A 26515-nucleotide genomic window follows, 5' to 3' on the forward strand; every position below is an offset into this window, starting at 1 on the left:
ATGGAATATTCTTGTTGAATATAATAAGGAAGAGAATAATATAGCGAAGGCTACCTAAGTTAGTAATAAGTAATCAAAGAGTGATTGACTAATACAATATAATTAGTAAGATACAATTTAAAGTACTAGGATCATGACAACAAATTGACTAAAATAATATAAAATCCATTCATAAAATAAGATGACAAAATATATTGAAAGATGTAAGTCAAAGCAAGAAAGGGTAAACGAACAGTAAGATAGGCTTATATAACTAAATTGACAATTAAATTGAAGTTCAGCGTCCTTTTCATTACTGAGGCTATCTGTATGAGTGACGATGATATATGCATAAATTCCTTTTCTAGTTTTATATACATTTACATAAGTATTCATAAAACATAGGCGCACGAAGGTGGGGGCAGGGAGCCCGGTGCCCCCTGGTTCACGAAAATGTGTATTATAACAACTTAAATTTCTTAAGGGGCCGCGTGGCTCAGTGGTAGAGCGTCCATCTCTGGTGTTTGGAGTCTCAGGTTTGATCTCAGCTCGCACCAAGTGAACTTTGTGGTGGACAAACACCGTGTGCGTGAGTTTCCTCGGAGTTCTCCCGTTTCCTCCTACTTTCTTCATTCCACCATTTCACTCATTTTTTCTCATCATCACCGTTTCCTTTAGCCTAACCGGCATTATCGTGGGACGTAAAACTCGAAGATTTCATTTTAAATTTCTTAAGGTTTTCTTAAAATAAATAAAAGAAAATACCAAACGTAATATAGCAACCAGGGAGATGTCCCTTAGAAAATTTTCTTCGGGTGCCCATGTTCTTAAGTATTGTAGATAATGCATATACAAATTTGGCAGAATTGTCAGAGTTTTAGGTCTATTGAAAGCCGTTCTCATGCTGAAAAGATGTCTAACTTCCTTCTATTCCTTTCTTTCACAACAGATTGCTTCATTAATTTTGAATAGTTATTTAAAAGAATATTATATAAACAATGTTTGCTACCAATTTTTCACTGTCGTGATGGCATGGATTTACAATAATATTATACAATCAAGTATGTTATTGTCTCTACTTATCCCTAATACACTTAAGCGATCCAAGACTAATTTCTGATTATTGTTTGAAATTAACTTGTTTTCATATTCTTTAGATCAGTGGTTCTCAAACTTTAAGATTGCGTGAACCCCCTCTTCGTTCGGAAAGGGATCTGCGGACCCCCTTGCAATGCTATCTGAAATTTAATATGGTATTAAAATAATGTACTAATTATAATTACCACTGACAAGAAAATGGTCAAGAAAACGAATGCTGTAAGTAATGTATTCTAAAGGTACACGCTTTTTTTTTTTTTTTTTTTTTTTTTTAAGGAAATCCACTTGATAAACAATATTCTTAAATGTGGGGTCACTAATGTGAGGAATTAAATTAGGTTTTTCCATAATTGCATCGAAATCTGGAATAGGTTTTGTCACCATTAATCTTAGGTCCGATTCCTTATTAAGACGATTTCGCTTTAAAGTTTTAATACTGCAAAGAGCAGAAAATGTCTGCTCACATAAGCAAGTGGTAGGGAAAGGCATCAAATGTTGCAACGCCTTTTTAGACAACTCTGACAACTCTTCATCCTCACAGCACACACGCAACCAAAAACTACGAAGTTCATTTAAAATAAAGTTTTTGCATTTCCAATAGCTGTTCTTGTTGTGTTACAGAGATTCACCCTTTGTATGTCATTGATTTCTACATGAGTGAAAGGATTTTCAATCCAACCATTACCAGGTTATGTTAGAGGGAAATATTCTCGAAAACTTGCAGCTAATGCTTTCAAGTGTCCTCAGCGTTCAAGTGTTCAAGTGTTTTGTGCATTTCAGCAGAGTTTTTCACCTGAAGAATCAATGAAATCCTTGAGTACTGGAAATGATGAATAGTTATTGCTTTGTATTTGTACTGCCCACAGCTGCAGTTTCTTAATTTTAAAAATACTTCTTGCATGACAGCTATGAATTGCATTTTATTACAACACATTTCAATTTTTAGGCCTCGCGGACCCCCTGGCTAGGTCCCACGGATCCCCAGGGGGCCGCGGACCCCACTTTGAGAACCACTGCTTTAGATATTAACACCTGCATAATTGCAAATACATGTTTGCATACTCTTACAATAAAATCTGACGGTACCGGCAATATGCTTCGATTTATGTTAGTGAAATATTCATCTTTTGATTCCTCTTTATGTATCAACATATCATTACACGCTTCACAGTTAAATTTGCGTGCTGTCTTGAAACACATATGTACAGCCACATACGTACAGAAATGCAGAATCATCTAATATAACACTGCTCTAATAGTCTTTGTTTGGAATCTCAAGAAACAAACTATTAATATAATCTTTACTGTTTACAAATTCGTAATGATCATTCAATATTTCGCTTGAGAATGAAACGCTTTGAAAATCGGGAACTCTTTACATATTCTTACTTCTTAATTCTTTTAGTGTAATTACGTTGATATTCGGGCATAATAGATTTTTCAGGCATTTTGTCCTCTAATTCCCATAAATGTGACACTTTACAGCATCTAAATACTAACGTCTTTTACTGACAGTGTGCGATTTTCACCATTTACCGAAAAGCAAATGTTCCAGCCGATAGGACGTTCGCGCTGCGTTGCCAAGTTTCTATGGCGGGGCCTTCCTAGAGATAGGTATGGTATTACGGACAACAAGTGTTCGTTTTCTCCTCTGGGAGCGAGAGAAAGAAGGTTGGAAGTTTAAACATAGTTGCCAGCCTACGTAAATTGGTTCCAGGTCAGCAGTACAGTCTGGTCAGGCGATGATGTCACGCAGTGAACAGAGCGCGCGCATTTTAAATGCAGCCTAGTATTGTGTTTTAGGGGCCTCGATATTCGGTTGATTGCGCCAACTTGCGAGAGGGCATAAGTTATTGTCTTTCTCTACGCTAGACATACGTTTGTGCCTGTGCGATTTACTGTATTTTTCTAGTTCTTTCTCTTATCTATTTCGTATTTATGCTTGCGTGAGCGCGCGTGTGTGTGTGTGTCTGTATGTGTATGTGCTTCGTTTTGTGTATTTGTTATTATGATGGAGCCAATACCATCAACCAGTGATCAGTGGCGGCTTGAGCGGATAGGCAGGGGATAATTATTTAACAAATAGCATTAACCGCTTTTGTCAAAGTAATTTCCTACTGTCATTATCAATCAAATTTGTATATGTATCCATAACCGAGGGAGCGGGCCTACCCAAAATTAAAATCCTAAAGCTGCCCGTGTCAATGATAGTAAAATCTTAGGCAAAATATTGTGCTTATCCCCTCCTCCAAAATTTGGATTATTATTATTATTATTATTATTATTATTATTATTATTATTATTATTATTATTTTGTTCATCTTCCACCATAGATCCCCTACGGTCAATAATCAACGATTATCGGGCTTTCAGTGATGTAGTCCCACTTTGATTTCATTCTCATATTATTATTTATAAAATCTTATACGGTATAGATTTACTGTCGGGTTGGTAACACTGTTCAAACAACACTTTTACCAAGAATGTTATAAATAGAAGATCTGCCCATATGTATCTTCATCCTATTAAATCGATGAAGCCAAAAAACAACCGAGCATCGGCACGTCTGATTGGCTACACTCGTTTCTGCCATCGTCTGATTGGCTACTTTTGTTTCCGCCATGATTGTTGGGTCAAAACATTGCGATCCTATTGGGCGGAGTGTGCAGAGTAGGGGTGGCGAAACTGTGACGTATGGCTTCAAGATTTTGTTGTAAGGGCAGATCCTCTATTTTATAAGATCCTTGACCTTTACCGTCGACGCGAACAACCAACACCTTCCTTCCTCTTCTTTTTTTATACTTCTCTCCTTTCTTTAAGATAGACTCTCCTTGGCACTCTGCCAACTAGAGGTCTCAGTCGAATGGGCGAACAGTAGCATGAAGTTTGGGAATGGGTAGGCTGAAATCAGGTCCGTAGCTAGGGGATAGCTAGGAGGGGCCCTGTCCCCTTGCGATTATTGTTACTCGCATGAAACCTTGTTGCATGTATATATGAGAGTAAAGTGAACTAAAGATATTACCCATTTTTCTGCTCTTTCAGTTAACCATACTCTTGTATGGTACCATTTAGACTGGAAATCTCCTATTTCTTTTTCGTCTTTTTCCACAAGCAAAAAGAGATGAAGTACGTAGCTTATTGTTTGTTTCAACTTTTTCCTTTGTTGTGGGACGGGTGAAATATCTCATTCTCAATGAGATCGTCCACTAAGTTTCACGATGCCTTAATAGATCTACTTATGTCACCCCACTAATATACCTATATACATGCATATCACACAAAATTGACAAATTACACCGTCAAAAAAAAGTAAAAACGGATATAGACCTACTATATATTTAAGTATAAATTCACTAAATCATATACACAAACTTATTAATTTCACCTCATATCATCTCATACCAGCGTACTAATACAGAACAATAGTGCTGCAGCGCACAATCAATTGTGCACTTATATGTTTTACGGAAATAGCTATTCTTTACATGGCACTATTTAAAAAAAAAAAAATATATGCCTCACCTGGGGATTCATTCGTATCGGTCCTCGCCAAACTTGCCGACCGCAACCCAAAAGGTACAAGCAAATATAAATACTACACCAATTACCGCAAATTAAAATTAAAATTTTGCGTTGCGATAACGTAAACCAGCACGAAATAAGGTACTATTCATGATATCATACTTTTTTCTTTTTTCCGTTGGATTTCTTTTTTCTGAATTCGAACTGCTTAATTTTTTATAGTCTTTCTATTTTGTATTTCCTGACAAGACCACGTCTGTTGCTGGGAGACCTTAGGCCGCACCTTCATTGCATCGAATGCGACTGCGAACGCGAATGCGAATGAGAGCTGCGAATTCATGTGTCTCTACTACATCCGAAGTTATGTGAATGCGAATCAAGTTGCAATATCTCTTTCAAACCTTCAATGTGAAATATTTTTGCTTGAAAATTCACATCTTAAAGTTTTCACGGCAATAATAATAATATTAATAATAATAATAATAATAATAATAATAATAATAATAATAATAATAATAATAATAATAATAATAATAATAATAATAATAATAATAATAATATCTATTAATTTCCTTTGTGTGTAAAATAGAGTGAATGTCGCTCCTGTTATTATTATGCTTCTGTGGTAACCGCTATTTTCACTTTAAAATAAATTAACTAAATAAAATTAGAGATTGCAAAATCAACCAACTTTGTAAGAAAATTTTCTCCATGAATATAAGAAAAAAAAGTTTTTGCTATTTCAAACATATTCGTGAATAATTACATGTATTCGTAAAATGATGATTTGAGGAACAAAGACGAAATATAAATTGAATAAAAAGTTGCGGTTCGTGTATTAATTAAATCTTCATATTTTAAAAACAAAACAAAGAAAATTATACATACCTTCCACTCCAAGTTTTTTACTTACATCTGCCCATAGTTTGTTCACGATGTGTAGTTTGTGGTAATCTGAATGAGCTTGGATCCACAATGGAACTTTATCAAAAACACAATTTATTAAAACATCAACATCTATTTCTATTTTTATTTTTATTTTTATCTCCACACTTCGCAACGTCGTCTACTTTCACGCAAAACAAACTTTCTTCTCTCACGTAGCGCTCAATTTCTCTGCAGACGACTATCCATTCCCACGAATACGGACGAACAATCCCAGACATGTTGGGATCGTTCGAATTCGCATCTTTTCGGCGGTTTTCACAATTCGCAGGTCGGAACTACAGTGCCCGAGAATTATTTTGGCAGGGACGTAGACACCGCTATTGCTCAAATGCCATCCCACTGGTTAAGTACGAGATACATCACCCAAGCTTACAATAGTATATACGCGTATTTGTGTCGTGAAGAACATTTCCTAAATTTTATTTTTTAACAATTGCCAAATACAAGGGTTTGTCGTAGGTACCCTTCTAATAATTTAAAAAAGCAGCATCAATGTAATCATGTCTTATGAAAGGAAATGTACCTCTATATTCATCCACATAATCATAATGTAATTAGTTCTCATCAAAGGGGATAAATGAGGTCAAAAATCTCCAAATTTTAATTCTTTGCCTATTTTATACCCATGAAATGGAACGAGATAGACATTCCAAATTAACAATATTATATATATTAGGGTCCTAGAGATCATTTACTACTTATTGGTTTTTGACAATTTCCAAATTTACTGGGTGGTCCTGTGTACCACTTCCAAAAATTTTATAACAAAGCATAAATCTACACATGCCCTATTTATAGAAATGAACCTCTGTACACATACTTATAACCACATAAGGTAATAAGGCCTGATCAAGAGGAGACAATAGACCGAAAACTCCCGAAATTTAAATTTTTGACAATGTTTTACCTGTAAAAGTAAACGAGATGGACCACACAATCTTACAGAGGCGCGTACCCTGATCCTATACTTCCATATTAAATATTTATTTTTTAACAATTTCCCAAATTTAAGGATAGTGTCCTAAGTATTCCTCTCAAAATTGAGGAGATGTGTCAAGTAATCTGCCAAATTTAGAGGGGTGCCCCTAGGTAATTGACTCCTACTATCGAAAAATGTTTGCTGACTCAGTCGCTCGAACGTCGGGGCCTACAACTCTTACTGAATGTTCTTCATGTGAATATTGCAATGATTTTAATTTTCTTTTTTATTTATTTTTCAGGGAATAACAAGACTTTTATATGCTGCTGGGTATCCTGAATTTGTTATAAAGGTAGCATTGGAAAATATGTTTAATTCAGCACGTGACGTATTCCTTACAGACACTGTTCACAACATATTATTCGGTGGCGTTAAGGTAAATTGCCAAGGATTATTAGCGAACATAAGTTGTGAGCGTTTGAAGCCATTTCTTCCCCCTTTTATAAGAGCAGAAGGCAATGGAGATTTCAGTTTCGCGTTGTTCAGACATGTAAGTTTCTTCTTCCTCAATTAGATTTATGTTGAATTATTTTTTCTTATGTTCCATACTTGGTTATTCGCAGACAGATGTAGGCAGGAGTGAGTCCTGGGGGTTTGCCCTCCCTCTAATATCCCAACTTGTCTATAAATTTAGTATAATTTTTGGAGGTGATTTTATAAATTTTAATATAATTTATCCACATTTTGAATTTGGACCTCCAAAAAAAAAAAGCTTCGGACCCCTCAAGTATGAAATTCCTGCGTGGGTCCCTGTACGCAGATATGAATTTGCTGTGGAGTGTTGTCTTAAAGAAGCAAGAAATCTTATTACAAAGATTTGAAATAACATAGTGTCCTGTTAAAACTAGAGAGTATTAGCTAAACTTGCTTTCATACACAAAACATGTTATCGATCAGAACATTACAAGAAAAATTTTATAGTGATTTTTAGTAATACGTAGATACATTCGTAACGACATTCTTGATTTTACAAGTTTTTTCATGAGTTCAAATGTCCAATTCTGTAGCATATAGAATGATAATGCTTACAATCTGTAACATATAGATAGTTAAAAAATTATCAATTCGGCACCATGGTAAAGATTTGGATATTTCGAGAAGCTCTCTACAACGAATTCTGAAAGTTTGTTGTGGCGCTCACGCTAACGCTCTCGCCTTTGGTCAGCCAGCCAGCCATCCTGAATGGGGTATTCCTGGATTTTCCTCATTCACATTAAAAAAAATGCCGGGATGGTTCCTAACTTATAGGTCCCAGACCGCTTCCTTTCTTCCCCTTCCCCGGATGTGTGCTCGCCGAGGGACTGTCGTCCGTCATACGTGCCGGGCTAAATGGCCACAGATGCCGAAAGCCCAAACATCTAAATCCTAAATCAAGAAAGGTTTGCATCAAGACGCGACAAACCAGTCTTTTGTGCCTAAAATTCGAAGTTATGATTGAGGACAATATGTGGTTTCAATAAGACCATGCCTCATGCCATACAGCTTGAGAAGCAAGCCAATTACTGCGTGGATCATTTCCTCTTCCAATTGTTTTCAGAATTGTTCGCGCAGATCATGTGATTTAACGGTTTGGGTACAAAACCTCGCGGCGATAACCTCGTGGACCAAAACCTCGCCTGGCCAAAACCTCGCCTCCCAAAATCTCGCGGCCCAAAATCTCGCCGGGCCGAAACATCGCCTGGCCAAAACCTCGCGGGACAAAATCTCGCCTTCCAAAACCTCATCTTCCAAAACCTCGCGCCCCAAAATATCGCCATACCCAAAATCTCGCCTGACCAAAACCTCGTTGTAATGATCTCGCGACACAGAATTTCCCCTGGTCTAAATTAAGCGAGACATAGTGTCGCCTGGGAAGAAATGTCGTCAGGATAAAACCTCTTCACAACGATTTCTTCAATGTAGAATGTTCTATATATTACTATATGTATATATTTAGTAATAACACATAATTACATTAAAATAATGACAAGAAAAATTCTAATGCATGCTTTGAAAATCTATATATATATATATATATATATAAATTAAATGACTATGTTTGTTACATTATACACAGAGCCGTAGCTAGAGATTTCGGCGCCCGGGGCGAAGTAGAATTCGGCGCCCCTACTCTCACCACACCAAGCTCTTCCTTCCTTTTTTCTTTTTACTTATAAGAAAAGCAGCAGATATTGTTATACTACACTGAATTTTTATTAAGCTGCAGGCGAGATTTTGGCCCACGAGTTCTTGGTGGCTAGGTTTTGGCCACGCGATGTTTTGGGTGGCGAGGTTTTGGACGGCGAGGTTTTGGCAACGCGAGGTTTTCGTCCGGCGAGATTTTGACCCGCGAGGTTTTGGGCGGCGAGGTTTTGGCCACGCGAGATTTTGGGCGGCGAGGTTTTGGCCACGCGAGGTTTCGGGCGGCGATGTTTCGGCCGCGAGATTTTGTCCGTATCCCGATTTAACACCACTGGATTTTTTAAAATCTAAGCTTTATGCCAACAAATCCACGACTACCCACGCATTAAAGGAGAAAATTCAGCCACATTTATACAAAACGGTCATGGAATTTAAAAAAAAAAAAAATAAAAAAACATCGCAATGTGCCAGCAAAGCCGTGTAGGTCATTTACCCGATATGCTATTCCATACATAACCCTATACTGTATACTTTATGAATCAATAAAAACAATTAGTATTTCTAATTATAAGCCTCTGTTTTCTATCAAAATTACTTCTTACATGAACTTTGGGACACCCGTTAGTTTCTTTGTACACTAAATAATTACGCATTCTTCCTGATAAAATGACAAAATCTTACTTCAAGATAATAATAATAATAATAATAATAATAATAATAATAATAATAATAATAATAATAATAATAATGAATGTCCTTCAAACAGAACCTTTCAAAGCTACCTGAAGGTTTATCAAAAGATGAACAGCATATTTTGTTGAAGAGACCACATGCCATACGATGTGTTATGGGAAAGGAAGGAAAAAATTTAAATAGCAATTAGTGTTGACCAAGGCCTTTTTTGTTATTGTTCGTTGCAAGCGGAAATACTGATGTGGGAATTACTGAATAAATTCTCTTAGATGGTTAACACGAAAATATACATCTAACTTGAAGTGTGTTTCATTGATACATAACTAGGAAGAGCTTTGTCAAATAGTATGGACACGGCAACACACTCTAACAGAAAATACTGACCAGAAATAAGAGTAAGTGTCGCAAAAGCATCTTAAGAAACTAATCTAATAATCATTGATAATGCACCTAAATATAGTTTACAAGATTAAAAGCATGCTTCTTTATACGGAAACTTTCATATAATAATTCGGTGTTGCCAGTATACCTACAGGTACATAAAATATATTTATTTCGGTTTAGTTGTTCATTGAGGTTTTAGTGTTTCTCTTCAACACCAAGACTACATAAGACAGGGACTACAGTTTAAGGTGAAATCTGAAACATCATAATACGTTCAATGCTCTAAAAACCTGGAATCTCGTACCGAAGGCAGCAGGGAGGGTCAGTTAAATTTTAACTTTGTAATGTTAGGTAGTGATATTGACACGTTTCATCAAGTTTTGAGTTGGTTCTTATATAAGGATTGCTCAGAAGACAAGGCGAGGCGTGACAGAACTCTTCCATTAACAATGATACACTTCTGAGACGATATTTTCATGGCACCTGTTCGAAAAAATGGAATCTTTCAGTTTGACGTTCCACGAATATGTTCGTCAGGCTAAGGAAGACGGAGGAGTGAGAATATTGAGGAAACGGGAGTACCCCGAGAAAGCCCACAGACACGATGATGTCCACCACAAACTTACTTGGCCGGGATCGAACCACAGACTCCAGGTACTAGCAGAAAGTGCTCTACCATGGAGTCATCGTGCCTCCCGGCGATTATTCGAGGCGAAACGTCTTCAAATTTTGCCCCTTCCTTAGCAACTTTACCTCCTATAGAACCTGGTAGCAACATTAGTACTTTACTTTATTTTATACTGATAAATACAATAAAGTTTGTTTGATTCAAATGTGATAAATAAATAAGGTATGATGATTTTGGAGAAATTATTCAATTTACTCAAAACTTTTTCTTGTATTTCAATTGGAGTGGGGAAAAATCATGTTTTCCATTGTATAAATATAACATAAGAATTTACCTAATCCCGTTAGTTTATTTAATGTGCGCTATTTGAAGTCCAATATTATTACTACATCAGATGCAGATCTCATATTTATTATTCTAATTTATTAATTTTATTTAATCATTGTTTTAATTACACAAACAAATATTTTAAGTTTAAGAACTAGTGTAGGCCGGATAATCACAGGACTACAAAAAAAATTGAAAAAAAAATAAAAAAGGTAAAATATACAATAAAGAGTAAATATCAGAGGTATACTAACAAAACGTGCTAAATCTATTTGGGTCATTCCATGTCAAATCACCTCAATTTTAAACATGACCGTGCTTCAATGTTTCAGATACTCTTCAAATTTTTTTCATACATAAATACCAATGAAATTATGTTAAATTATTTTTTTCCGATTTTTTGGATGAGAAATGGGCCGGGGAGAAATTTTTGAAAAATGTGAATTTGGCGCCAATTTCACTTTCCGGCACTCAGCATCATGGAACTAAAACTGCCATAACTTCTTCATTTTTCAAGCTATTCAGCTCGTCAAGGTGTCAAATGAAAGCTTAAGTCTTGCTCTTTTAGAAGATCCTAAGAAACCTTGCAAAAGGTTATATTGTCAAACATTAATGGGCATACGAAGCAAATTTTAGTTTTTTTTTTTTTTTTTTTTTTTTTTTTTTTTTTTTACAAATTGTGCCATTGCTCGAAAGTTACAACCATGACACTTTTGAAACTTTTTTCGTACATTTATCTTAACATGTACATGATACGGTTAAAAAATAAAAAGGGTGTTTTTTTATATTTTTGTAATTATTATTTTTTTAAAAATATTTTACATTGACGGAAATATACAGTTTTAAGTTTTGTTACAAATTGTGTCATTGCTCGTAAGTCACAACTATGAAACTCTTGAAACTTTTTTATAGAATCATTCTAGCACATAAATGATATGGTTAGAAAATAAAAAGGGTGCTTTTGGTACTTATTTTTATTTTACATGTACGGAAATATACAGTTTTAGGATTTGTTACAAATTGTGTCATTGTTCATAAGTTACAACTATGAAACTTTTGAAGCTTCTTTCTATAAAATCATTTTATCACATACGTGATATGGTTAAAAAAAACGGTGCTTTTGGTATTTTTGAAATTATTATTATTATTATTATTATTATTATTATTATTATTATTATTATTATTATTATTATTATTTGTGTTTTAGTTGCACAGAACAGTTTTACTGTTGTTAACAGATTATGCCTTTCCTCTGAAGTAGTCATGGCCAATTCCGGAATTTTTACTTTCCGGATTCCGGAAAGTAAAATCGGAAAAAAATTCGGAATTCGGAAAACTTCTGATTTCGGAAAAATCTTTAATTCCGATTCCAGAAAGTTTTGGCCATCCCTACTCTGAAGTGACAATTGTCCCACTTGAAAACTTTTTTCAAATAATCATCTTAGTACTAGTAAATATTATATATGCTTACAAATAGAATTGGTATAATGTGTAGTTTTGGTATTACTATAATATTATATTTGTTTACTTTAACTATAACTTTCAATTTTTTCCCAATTGTACCATCGCTTACAACTATCAAACTTGTAACTTTTTAGATTAGTTTGGATTCACCAGGTATGATTAAATCACAAAAAGTGATACCTTTTCTGTAATAATTTTGCGGTTTTGTGAATGGGAAATATAGGCCTAGCAATGTAGGGGGTTGAGTGATTATTACAAAACCTATCAACAGAAATGAAAAATAATAGACTAATGTATATACATAGATGAAAACAATAAACATACATACGGGTAATACTTCTTAGAATTACATAGATTCACATACAAAATATGTGTCCTATATTTCACAGCTCATTCTTTTCTTTGATGATATAATGTCTTCTTTTAATTTTGCTTTCAGTTGCATAAGTCCGGGCTGATTGGCTTTTAAGAGATGGAACAGGAATTTCCCAGATGATATTTTCAAAAGGTACCAAACAAAAGTCTTCATTTTCTGGCCAGTAGAATATAGAAGGTCCAGAGCGATTCATGAATTGCACTCTGACGTACAAAAATAATAATTACAAAAATATCAAAAGCATCGTTTTTATATTTTAACCATATTATGTATGAGCTAAAATGATTCTATAAAAAAGGTTTCGAGAGCTTCACAGTTGTAATTTACGAACAATGACACATTTTGTAACAAAACTTAAAAATGTATATTTCCGTACATGCAAAATACCAAAAAACAATAATTACAAAAGTACCAAAACACCTTTTGTATATTTTAACAATATCATGTATGTGCTAAGATGATTCTATTTAAAAGTTTCAAAAGTTTCATAGTTGTAACTTACGAGCAATGACACAATTTGTAACAAAACTTAAAACTGTGTATTTCCATCCACGTAAAATATAAGAAAAGAATAATTATAAAAATATAAAAAGCACCCTTTTTATTCCTTAACCATACCATGTACGTATTAAGATGAATGTACAAAAAAAAGTTTCAAAAGCTTCATAGTTTAACTTTTAAGCAAAGGCACAATATGTAAAAAAAAAAAAAAAAAAAGCTTTGTATGCCCATTAATATTGGACAGTAGAACCTTTTGCAAGGTTTCTTAGGATCTTCTGAAAGAGCAGGAATTAAGCATTCATTTGACACCTGGATGAGCCCAATAACGAAAAAATAAGAAAGTTATGATAATTTTAGTTCCATGATGCTGAGTACCGGAAAGTGAAATTGGCGCCAAATTCACATTTAAAAAAAAAAATCTCTCCGGCCCGTTTCTCATCCAAAAAAATCGAAAAATAATTAATTTAACATAATTTCATTATTATTTATGTATGAAAAAAAAAATTGAAGAGAATCTGAAACACTGAAGCACATTGCTCTAGGTGAGTTGACATGAAATGACCCATTTTTCAATTTTGTCATGGAACGAAGAAAAAGTGACACCCTTATGTTTCAGAATTGTTGAACAATTATTTTTCTTTAGTGGTAGATTTCACTCATCTTCATTAAGTAGTGACCACTAAACAAACAAAAAAAAGAAAAGAAAAGAAAAGAAAAGAAAAGAAAAGAAAAGAAATGCTCAATAACTCTGAAACACTTTTTCTTCGTTTCCTGATAAAATTGAAAAATGGATTTAGCAGGTTTTGCCCCTTTACCAATGATATATTTTCCACTATTTATATTAATATTAGATAATTATTTAACAAATATCATCAACCACTACTGTAAAAGTTATTTCCTACTGCCATTTATTAATCAAATGTGTATTTGCATCCATAAGCGAGGAAGCGGGTCTACCCAAAATTAAAATCCTCAAGCCACCCCTGTTAGGAACTAGGTGTAGGTGTTACAGAAAGCTTCAATAAATACTGTATACAACATAATTCCTTCATGTAATTTACTTCTATATGTCTGTATGGAAAATGTGTTATTAAGTTGAAAAGTATGTGTAATATGTGCTGACCAACTTTCGAAATAAAAGAATATCCCAATTTGACTGCCACACATTCGCTAATTACAGATTACTACTTCACTTAAAAGATAAAATATTTTGTATTTGGTAGAGAGGAGTTTGCAGTGAGAGGAATTTGTAGTCAGTAGAGAGAGGTAGCTACTTAAAACCGAGCAGACTCTAAATACCTAACCTTTGCTCGTCTATTAATTTATTTTAAAACGCTTATCTTGCCCTTGGTATGATGTTTGCTATTTATATATATCGAATGTAAAAAGAAACACTACTAATTATAATCTGAATATTACTTTCACAGAATAACTTCACAGACGATGGAGTATTCGTTATTAACACGGGGAATGAAAACCCTGCCTTAACAGGTCATATTGAAAGCTGGAATAGACATTCATCAGTAAATACGTGGAGTGACAATACATGTAACATGATAAATGGATCAAACACACCGTTATTAAGTCCATATATAACACGAGAAGATACTTTACAAGTATTTATTTCGGATATATGCCGGTAAGTAATCTGTGTTATCTAACTAGAAATTTTAATTCTGAAGTTCCTAGTATAAATTTTCCATTGTAAAATTTCAAATGCTAGTGCAAGTTACGCAATCGAATTATAATAATTGTATTAACTACTTAACAAGAACTAGTTATTTTATAAATAATATATTTTTTCGTACACGGATGCTGTCACACTATTGTACAAATTTATCAATTGTGTGTGTTGAAACTTATTCCTATTTTTTTCAATCATTAGTCAATAATCAGTCATTAGTGCTTTTTAGGATTTGTAATTCTTGGTTAGCTCAGCATTTTCCCATGTTTGGGCTTCGCAAAACAAACTTGTCTGACGCGATCAACAACTTGATTTGAGACTGGTGGACTGCCTGAATATATTTTACACTGGTCACAGATACATCCTTCTCAACAAAATTGTTGTAACACTTAAAAACGGACTTTTTTCTAGATGTGTTCATGTTAAATTTATGCTTGAAAGCACGGTTCACCACTTTTCATTGAAAGAAATTCTAATATATACTAACAGCATTGGCGTCATCTTGAAGTTATTTCACTGCTTTCTGTTGGTACAAAAATTCTGATAATAAAGAATTAACTTGTTTTGAAGTTATATATTCACTAACACATTATATTTCAATATAATCCAATAAATTCTTATTTTATAACAACTTCGAATCAAGGAATGTTTTCGTGGATACGCTTGTCCATCATTATGTATATTTCATTTGAAAGTTATATTTATTAGTGTTGACACTATGTGGTAATGATGAAGTAACTAAAGCTACTAAGCTTTACTCAAACTACTTTCGTAAGTTGGCTCTTTTTGATATACCATGTGTTCTAGTTATTGAAAATAACATATTAATACACTGTAGTTTAGATTTCTAAGATTTGTTTCTGCCATCCACAGGTCATTGCCTTTGAAATACGAAAAAAAATTTACGTACGAGGGAATTATTCATACATCTCGTTATATTTTAACGGAGAAAGTTCTCGCATATGTTGTTCAGAATGCAGAAAATTACTGTTTTTGTCCAAGGGAAGAAGCTTGTTTGAAGAAAGGAGTCCTTGATCTTTCAATGTGTCTTAGTAAGTGTTTCAAATTCTAGGAAGCAAAATGTAACTTCTTCAGCTTCTTGGAAATGTTCAGTGATTAGTTAGATGTTTCAATCAATTTTAAATTAAAATGCAACTTGAAACAAGAAATAGATCTTGCTATGTTTCCCTTTAAAAAATTTTTAAAAAAATTAAATACTTATTAATGAAATTGGAACTAACAGGTGGTGGGAATATCCTAAATTATAGCATGTGTATGAGGCTGCAGAGGAAACGATAGGATATCATGAAGTGAGTACGGATAAAAAGATACGTTGGGGGAAAAGAAAAGAAAAGAAAAGAAAGATCCGAAAATGAAGATAAACTGAAACATAAAATATGTATAAAAATTTAGACAATTATTTGCCTAGAAAAATTCGACATCATTTTGCGGAATTTGTATAAAGTAACAAATTAATCATTGATACTAATCATTGATGGCAAAAGTTATGTATCACCGGGTCCCTTGGATCAAGAATTGTCAGATCTAGATCTCACTTAACGGATCCGGTATGACTAGGCCAGATCCTGCAACCCAGAGTGACCTTGATGACCTAGACAGACACGGTAAACGGAATTGACCAGAACAGACTCACTGACCCGACAGCAGCTGAATTATCTGTAATGTAGAGGATTAGACTCTATTAATTGAGCTTGAATATTGGCGTGTTTGACTTTTCTGAATGAACGTACCGTGTCTTGGATATTTCAAATATTTCATGTTTATTCGTCATCCCATACTAAGACAGTAGTTTTGAACAAAGGCTGCACAAGAAGATTTAATACAAACTGTTTGGAATTAGTGATATTTTCTACATTCTACACCACTACACGACAAGTTTTACTAGCTTACTAGATTAAATTTAAAACATCTTTCATACGAGAAACATGTATCTATATTTTCCTTTCATTGGTTCTCATGTCTTGGTGGTCATGTCTCTTATAATCCTTTTGTTATCTTTCAGTGGAACTTTTTGGCACATACACAAGTGAGTCTCAAACATACACTCCTTCTATGGGACTATTTTTATAAGCAATCAAATTACCATTTTGTAACGCCAGCAAAGTACCCTTATATTTTGAATAATTGAATGCACACATAGCTGCATGCAGTTTTGTTGGTCGCCAGCGTCTACCACGAGTCACGTATACCACTGTGTAGTGTTCTAAGAAGGAACGATATCAATGTTGCCGGATATGACAATTCCTATATACAGAAAAATAAAGATGGATTTTTATAGATATTCAACTTTAGGACGACTGAAAACGATATTTTTACTGAATAAACAAAATAAATTATTACTTCCCTTAATTTAACAGATGTAAGTTATCAATAAGTAATTGTTGACTATTCTGTCCTTTTAATCAAAAGATTCAGATTAGTTTGATGTGTTAAGAATCCCATCTTCTAGTTTTGAAACCGCTTGTTAGATTTTAATAAATGTTAGTAATATTTTTTTTTATTCATTGAGTTTGCATATCTGTAGAAAAATCTTTTTTGACCATGGCTAAAACTTTACCTTCGAAGCACGTAGTTCCTAGTTCGAATGGCGATGGGAGTTCCATTACGGTTTTGATCCTGCATTGTGAAACAGTTTGAGAGCTACTTGAATTGAAACGCTTACAATTCAAGTGAGACATAACTATTATTTCTACTTTAATTAGTGATTGAGTTTTTGTTGTCTCAGTAAGACTAGGATTTTAACAGAAAGATAAAATCTTACAAAGGTAGCAATATTTAAATTATTTCATTTTTCAAACCAACTGCAATTGAGTTACAAAAATTTGCATCAAGACTTATTTTGACATGCTGAGTACAATCAAAGAAAAAAAATTCTGATCCATGTGTCAGTTTATGGAAGTCTACTGAAATTTGATATTTTGTAACAGTCAGTTTGTCGGTGTGTGTGTATGTGCAGAGCCTCTATATGTGAAGATTTTTCGTCAACGTCGAGTTATACGGGATCACTGGTTTGTTGGGTCACAAGTCTAACTGCTTTCGGATCTGCCTCCTCACGGGTCACGAAGTTTATGACCCATTTCGTCACTGATACCCATAAATATGATGTCATAGAAAATTTCAGTAAGGTAGAAAAATATAAATAAATACACAGAAAGACAAAGTGTTTGGACGTAGGGAGTAGTGTGAGAAGAATAATGATAGTAAAAACTAAAAAAAAAAAAAAAAAAAAAAAATGCATAGGCGATAGCCGAACAATATGGAGTTTTAAATTTATATAGGCTATATTGATGCAGTGTGTGATAAGAGGTTCCGAAGGAAACTCAATTTGTTGTTTTAAAAATAGGCATATCTACTAAAAAATACAGTTTGAAGAGTCAAAATCGTAATTGTCTATTTATTTTGGAATTATGTTTTCTGAGGGACAGCGGAACGTTTTGCACAACCTGTGTAGAACATAAGTACTGGATGTCAATGCTATTTTGATATTACTACTCAAACATCTCAAACGTAATATTAAGCTTTCGAATTGCACGCAAGTTTGCTGAATTTTCTTACTATCATTAACGTTCCATATCTAAAGTAGGAAACAAAAACCGGAAGTATACATGTTTCAGAAGAAAGCAGTAACAAATTTATCATTAAGCAACTCAAGTACTTTGCTTTTGCTTTACTGTCCTTTTCCTAGTGAGATCAAACAATAGACTAGAACTAACACCATTTTGAATATTATGTTTATATTGTCATTCAAATATCACAAATTACCAGCAACTGATAGTATTGGCATACGTAGACATAAAATTTAGATTTATTTGAAAATGAAAAATGAAATGAAATTTTTAAGTTTTAAGTCCCACGGTTATGCCGGTTAGGCTAAAGGAGACGGTGATGATGAGAAATGATGTTCCACCGCAGATATTCTGTAGGTTTAAATAAGGAGATTCTAAATGTAAGTAAATGATGATCAAATTAATGTTGCACTGAAGATAGTAGAAGGGAAGGTAGAGACACTGAAATGTACTTGACTGTGCAAACCAGAGTTTCACACTAATATTAAGATCAAATCAGCTGCACAAGGGCTGACAATAAAGATCGCAAAATTACCACCGTATGCTATAAATAATTGTCACAGAATTATAGAGTAACTATGGTAAGTGGCTATGGTAAGTTAAGATGGCTCTGCTACTCTTAGTTGTCAAATATACACAACATATTGCAATACAGGTACACTCATGTCCAAAATTATCGTCGCATATATATAACTGTCTTCTTGTAAGAATATAATATGATAATGATTTTGCAGGGTTCTTTTAATACTGATACTATGTGTATAATGAAATTTGACACATATATGTCTTTGCCAATTATACACATACTAACATTATAAGAAATACCAGGCGAATTCGTTATCAAATTTTATCCCTAGAACAACATATTTATAGACATGCGACAATAATTTTGAACATGAGTGTACATCCATGGACTTCAAAAAGAAGGGTATGACCTTTCCCTAACAAGTAAATGGATTGTTTGTATAAAGTTTCCGGGCACAAGCAAATATTTTCTGAATTTAATGCTCCAGTATTTCTTTTCTTTCTTTCTTTTTTCTTTTTTTTTCCTTTTTCTATGTTTACAATTTCTGTTGTAAAAACAGATATTATGTCCAGGGAGTATTCTGTACATCCCTAACACTCCAAAAAAAAAAAAAATTCTTACACATCCCTGGGCATAAAAATATTGTTTTCTTTGAGTTTGTATAAAAATGTATATCATTATTGGGGGTACACATCCTCATTTATTTTGAACACCCCGCTACGTAAAAGTTTCTGGTGGTCTTACCGATTATGTCATTAGTTAGGTGGCTAAGTGAAAAAATTGTGCAAAATGTGATACCAACATGCCACTTTCAGGGATGATGTGTACTTATGTAAGGACAAAATATGGATATAGACCCAAACTTCTGGGGGCGTGGTTTGCCTGGTATGACGTCATCAACATGGCCGCCAGCTGAATTAATTTCCTTAAATAAAAAATAATAATTACTTGGCTACCGTTCAACATAGAAACTTCGTTCGTGCTTTATTTGTGAGAACATATTCCAGATCTTGAATTATGTAGAAAATATCTTATATATATGGCCGCCATTTTTAAAAATGGCGTCTCAAAGTGAAAAGAAAGCATTACTCGAAAACAATTCTTGCGTTTAACGGTGAATAACTATGAAACGAGTAGGAATTCACAAAAACACTTTGAAATAATCAAAATCCCGCGTTTCAAGAGCTTTCAAATAGCGCATTTATTATTGTTGTATCAATGTCATTAACAATTACAAAATTAATAGTTTTATTTGTTTTTGTGTCTTTTTAGGTTCGCCCTTGAGTTAACTTCTGCTTGGGATTTGTTTGGAACACATTTCACAGAGAAACCATGTCGAAGGGAAAGAAGTGTCAATTAATCAGTCTTGACCAAGATTTGCAACGTGTAGTGAGTGGAAGACCTTAAAACATTATTAACTGGAACCTATGTATTTTGTGTCAAGAACATTCATCTGAAAAGCTCGTGTGTCCAGCGAAAACCAAAAGATCAGACCTTGGCGCCGGATACAGGACTTTGTGTAATGATTTATTATCATATTAAGAAAACAACGGGCTTCCATCTAACATCCGCCTTGAATTACTTGATGACGGAAGTGGACTCGAGAAAACCATTACCAGAAATGAGGGTAAATTTCATAAAACGTGCAGAAACAGAATCGATCGAAGCAAACTACAGAGGATAATAACAAAAAAGCGAAAACACGAAGATGAAATCGTTGATAGTGCCCCATCTACTCGTTCAACGTTCCACGCAGGTGACGTCAAGTACACCTGCTTCTTCTGTGATGCAGACGCCTCATCTGATACACTGGTCAACGTTCGTACTCTTGAATTAAGTAACCGAGTTCGTGATGCTGCTGTTACTTTATGTGACACTAAGTTATTGGCAAAACTTAGCAGCGGTGATATGGTCGCTACGGAAGCTAAATATCATAAAAAGTGTTTGGCTCAGTTATACAATCGTGTACGTAAAGTAGCAAGTAACAGGAAGAGCACTGAAGAAGAAAATTATGCATTAATATATGGGATGGTGCTCTCGGAAGTGATTTCCCATCTTCAAGATGCGCTGCAGACAGAAAGCCTCCCAGTGTTCAAAGTAGCTGACATTAAAAGACTTGTAATTCGTCGCCTGACCGAATTTGGCGTTGCTGATGCAGAGAAGACGGTACACAGCTCAAGGCTTCGGGAGAGAATTCTAACCTATATACCTGAGCTAACAGAAGTAAAGAAAGGAAAAGATATTCTTCTTATTAATCAGTCTAATGTGGGAGATGCTGTTCACAGTGCATGTATGTATAACTCTGAAGAGGATGGAATGTCCTTAGCTAGAGCAGCATCTATTCTAAGGACCCATATTTTCAAATCTACCCCAAAATTTAATGGACATTTCACCAGCAAGATCCAAATGGAGTCCGTTCCTGTAGTGCTGACAACGTTTATGAGAATGGTTCTGGAAGGGCCAAACATTTCAAATGAGGAATGTGTGGATGCGAGTACAGCAGCATTATCTCTATCTCAACTAATTAAGTTCAACTGCGTAAAGCGGAGACTAAATAATAAGTGTCATTTGAAAACCCGTCATTCCCTGGAAAATGAAACTCCCTTACCACTGTACATAGGCTTGGTTATTCACACGAAAACACGGAAGAAAGGCTTTATAGAACGACTAAACAAACTTGGATTATGTGTATCATACGATCGAATTCGCGAAGTATCAGCAACACTAACCAATAAACTTTGTCACTATTTTAAGGACCAGAATGCCGTGTATCCTCCTGGTCTGGTTCCAAATAGGTTTATCTGTGCTGCTATAGATAATATCGATCATAATCCATCTTCGAACACTTCCCAGGAAGCGTTTCATGGAACTGCCATATCATTAATTCAAAAAGTGTCCAACGATGACAGTGCTCCCCATTTGTTGGTAAGTGATAAGGAATGGACAAAGAAGATCACTAGCTCATTACCTGATTGGTACACTCGCATCCCTACAACATCAGTGAGGAAAACTACTGAAATCACTGCATTTGAAAATGAAATTTTAACGTTTAGTGCAGAGCACAATCATTTTTGTGACAAATGGCTGCAAACGATAGGAGAAATTGATCTCGAAAGTTCTGAAACCATTCAGCATATTGCGCGGAGTGCTTTCTATTCTGCAGATTCTGACATTCCTCCTCCATCAAAGAGTGCGTGTGTATTACTTCCCGTATTATATGATTCGATAACATCACTAGCAGTCGTTCGTCATTGCTTTGATATCATTAAGCAAGCACTGTTGTCATTAAATTCAGGCCATGTCCCTGTGATTACGTGTGATCAACCAGTGTATGCTATTGCAAAACAGGTGCAGTGGTCCATGAGTGATGTGTATGGAGAAGACAAGGTGGTTGTAATGATGGGTGCACTTCACATTGAAATGGCTGTGCTGAAAGTGCTAGGGAACTGGCTCACAGGGAGTGGATGGGCAGAACTTCTTTCAGAATCAGACATCCTCACTTCTGGTAAAGCTGAGCAGTGTCTTCGAGGTATTCATGTTAAAAGAACGAGATATGCCCACGAGGTTACATACGCAACACTTTATCTACTTCTAAGACAAGCATATCAAAATAGTTTGTCTACAAAAAGTGATAAGCAACCGACTTTTGAGGAGTGGATTACAGTTCGCCTGAACGAATCCTACCAGTTCAAATACTGGTACACAGTGTTTCAGCTGCAGTCTTTACTGTTCCTTCTTCTCCACAGCATTCGAGCAGCAAATTTTGAAATGTTCATCCTTTCACTAAAGTTGTTGTGCCCATGGATGTTTTCTACTGATCACACACATTATGCGAGGTGGATGCCAGTTTTCATCAAAACTTTGGAAGAATTAAGGACAAAACATCCATCTATTTACGAGGAGTTTCGGCAAGGGGGATTTGTTGGCTCTACAAGTGGACGTCCCTACACATGTATGTCGCATGATCACATGCATGAACAGTGTAATAAAGATCTGAAGGGTGATGGGGGCGCCGTTGGGTTGTTTGACAATCACGGAGCTCTGTTGAAGTGGTTCTTTTCTGGACCCGTTATCATGAACCTGGTTCGTCAGTTTGAGAATGACAGTGGTATATGCAGCACCATAAATGACGACATCGAAGTCCACCTTGAAGACACGCCATCCGCTAACAAGCGATTCTTTCAAAACGTTAAAAACCTAATGGAGGTATTCCAGCGAGATGATCGAAATCCATTCACTCAAGAAGATAATGTGCTTTTCTCTCTATCGAATGGAATTGTAGCCGATGATGACGCAGTACGTTGTGTTTGTATTGCTGAACCCCTCGGCAAAGAGCAATACCAAAATTACGTGAAGGATCGCCTTGTAGAACGTAAAAAGTTAATTTACGACAAAATTCCCAGGAACAACATTCTTCCATTTGATCGACCTGTACGAAAAGTAACAAAAGGACAGCAGAAAGTGACAATCCTAAAAAACGACTGTGCTCTATTTAGCCGCCTATTCATAGCATGTCAGACACGAGAAAGTGACCTCTCTGACTTTTTCACACATGAAAACCTTGAGTTTCCTCCATCACTATCAGAAGATGGAACTCTCCGCAAAGCCAAAAAATCTGACATCATCACATGCTTAGAAAATTGTGGAGATTCTCAACACGTGGAGCCAATCGCTACATGCATAATTGTGGATGGACCAGCGATCGTCCACATGCTGAAACCGCTCCCCCAGCAGACATTCAAAGAATACAGAGACACAATATTTTATCCCTATATTGCAGCGATGTTATCCAAGTTTGAAAGAGTAGATGTTATCTTCGACGTTTACTTGCAGCGTAGCTTGAAACTGAGCGAGCGGAAAAAGCGTGGTAGTGGACCACGAGTAAAGGTAAGCAGATCAGCACGTATTCCTAGAAACTGGTCTATTTTCCTACAAAACGCCGAGAATAAATCAGACCTTTTCAGATATCTTGCTAGTGGTGTGAGTGAAATTGAAATATCACAAGAGAAGAGTATTATTTTCTCCAATGGTTGTGGAGTATCTTGTAATTCCAGTCTTGATCTCTCTTTTCTTTCTCCCTGTGAACACGAGGAAGCTGACACACGCATGTTACTGCATGCAAGTCATGCCAGTCAGCACGGCCATAGCTCGATTATGATCCGAACAGTCGATTCTGATGTTGTGGTAATTGCCGTTCATGCATTTAACGAACTAAAGCTACAGAGTCTCTGGATTGAGTATGGTGTTGGAAAAAATCACAGGTACCTTCCCATCCATCAGTACGTGGATAATCTTGGAATAAATATGTGTATTGGCCTTATTTTCTTACACGCATTCACTGGTTGCGATAACACCTCAACCTTTGCAGGACGTAGGAAGAAAACCGCATGGGATGTCTGGCGGAAAAATCCTGACATTAATAAAGCATTTATGGAGTTGTCTTCTTGTCCACCTAGTATTTCGCCATCTGCTTTCGAGAAAGTTCAACAATTTACAGTTCTTTGGTATGACCGCAATAGCACTACCCAATGAATGTAAATGAATGTAGGAAATTTCTAGTGGCAAAGAAGAGCCGAACAATTGAGAGTGTGCCCCCTACAGAAGCAGCACTTTTTGAACACACCAAACGTGCAGTTTTACAAGCTGGTTACATATGGTCGCAGTGGTATAAACCAGTTCCCATTATTCCAGATCCTCAACATTGGGGCTGGAAAGAAGTGAATGATGAGTATGAACCTTTTTGGACTCAGCTGCCAGATGCATCAAAACACTGCCAGGAGCTTGTGCAATGTGGTTGTAAAACACTATGCACTCATTCGTGTAAATGTGCAAATCTGACACTTAAGTGTACAGCACTTTGTGCTTGTGATGGTCAATGTTCTTACTAAAAAAGAACACTGTTGAAGTGCTTCAGACTCAATAATTCTTATCATAGCTTCAAATTAAGTTTTTCTCTTACGTACGTACCCGTTATTTCTGAAAGCGGCATGTTGGTAACATATTTTGCAGGATTCTGAGACATCTACCTGCAATCTGGCATCTTTTGACAATATGTTATTTTTATAGTATTCCACTTAGCATTACCAAAAATTAAATATCTCCGTTAGTTTTAAAGATAAAGCAATGATATAGGTGTCGTTTGAAAGCTCTTGAAACGCGGAATTTTGATTATTTCAAAGTGTTTTTGTGAATTCCTACTCGTTTCATAGTTATTCACCGTTAAACGCAAGAATTGTTTTCGAGTAATGCTTTCTTTTCACTTTGAGACGCCATTTTTAAAAATGGCGGCCATATAAATAAGACATTTTCTACATAATTCAAGATCTGGAATATGTTCTCACAAATAAAGCACGAACGAAGTTTCTATGTTGAACGGTAGCCAAGTTATTACTTTTTTTATTTAAGGAAATTAATTCAGCTGGCGGCCATGTTGATGACGTCATACCAGGCAAACCACGCCCCCAGAAGTTTGGGTCTATATCCATATTTTGTCCTTACATAAGTACACATCACCCCTGAAAGTGGCATGTTGGTATCACATTTTGCACGATTCGGCATTATATTGACGTTAAGCCACCTAACTACATGTGATACAACGTGAATACCGAGATGGTATCAAATAAATCAGCCTCAGAGCGACTTCTTTCATATCCTTTCTCTTATGATAGCTATATTAAAAATACAAAACCAGAGGACAAACTTTGCCCTCTCCTGGGAAATCTCTCATGAGTGTATTTTTTAAAGTCAAGTCAGGAAAACCGAATGTATACTAGTGCGAACTGAATAGGTGGCTGCTTATGAAGATTTGCTTTCTAATTGGAATGATCCAATGGAAAATATCTCATCAATCTTGCATAAGTTATTTAAGGTTTGTGATTGTATCATCACCATTTCATTTTGTCTGCAGTCGATAACGATTTCAAGCTGATTACACCTTTCATAACTAGCTACTTACGATGTTCTCACCAGCATACTTTAGGTTTTTCTGACTTGAGTTCTTTTCAAAAAGACACAGCTGTTAAAAAAACTTTGAACCAACGAATTTATATTAATGTGCATTTCATTAAGTCTTACAAATATAAACTTATGGAAACATAAACTTCACCGTTGTATTTCTCGTAAAATTCTAGCCCAATTTGACATTGATCCCCTTCCTATTTAAAAAAGTCGAGCCAGATTCAAAGTGGCTGACTTCTAGATGGCGGTCATGATAAGCATGTCCACAAATAGATATTTACTTCCTCCCGATGTCGGTTAATGTGTTTTTGTTTTTCATCCCTTTACCCGTTTTACAAATAAAGTGAAATGTTCAAACTTGAAACAAATTGTTATGGCTTATTCTGATCAATCAGCTCTTTGGCCACTGCGGCCGTCTTTATGGACGGAAGCACTTTAAATTTGGTTACGCACGTTTTTTGATATTCCGCACTTCTCTGCCAAGTTTGGTCAAGAAATAGATTTCAATATCGATAGGTTTATTTGTAAGAGAAGAAATCTATGAAATACTGGTACAGAACCTTCTTGAAATATTGCGAGGTACAAGGGTGAAATATGTATTTTAAAATCCATTCACTGTCTGCATTTGCATTTGAGCTATTTCTCTGAAAAATTAGTTGCTTTAAGCAATGAACAGGGTGAGCGTTTTCACCAGAACATTTTGCAGATGGAAAACGTTATAAAGGGAAATGGGATCCGTCC

General features: G+C 35.2%; 1 protein-coding gene across 1 annotated transcript in view; it reads left to right on the top strand.

The window, feature by feature from the left end:
- The first annotated feature begins 1275 nt into the window (after nucleotides 1-1275).
- The window catches only part of LOC145660947 (sensory neuron membrane protein 2-like), a 42143-nt gene continuing 16903 nt past the window's right edge, over nucleotides 1276-26515 (top strand). Inside the window, exons 1-4 of the mRNA XM_081726390.1 lie at nucleotides 1276-1296; nucleotides 6768-7016; nucleotides 14448-14659; nucleotides 15578-15756. Coding sequence (XP_081582516.1) covers nucleotides 1276-1296; nucleotides 6768-7016; nucleotides 14448-14659; nucleotides 15578-15756 — 661 coding nt within the window. The remainder of the gene's footprint in view (nucleotides 1297-6767; nucleotides 7017-14447; nucleotides 14660-15577; nucleotides 15757-26515) is intronic.

The sequence above is a fragment of the Thermobia domestica genome, chromosome 9, assembly GCF_964235325.1.
Source record: "Thermobia domestica chromosome 9, izTheDome1.hap1.1, whole genome shotgun sequence".
Taxonomy (NCBI): Eukaryota; Metazoa; Arthropoda; class Insecta; order Zygentoma; family Lepismatidae; genus Thermobia; species Thermobia domestica.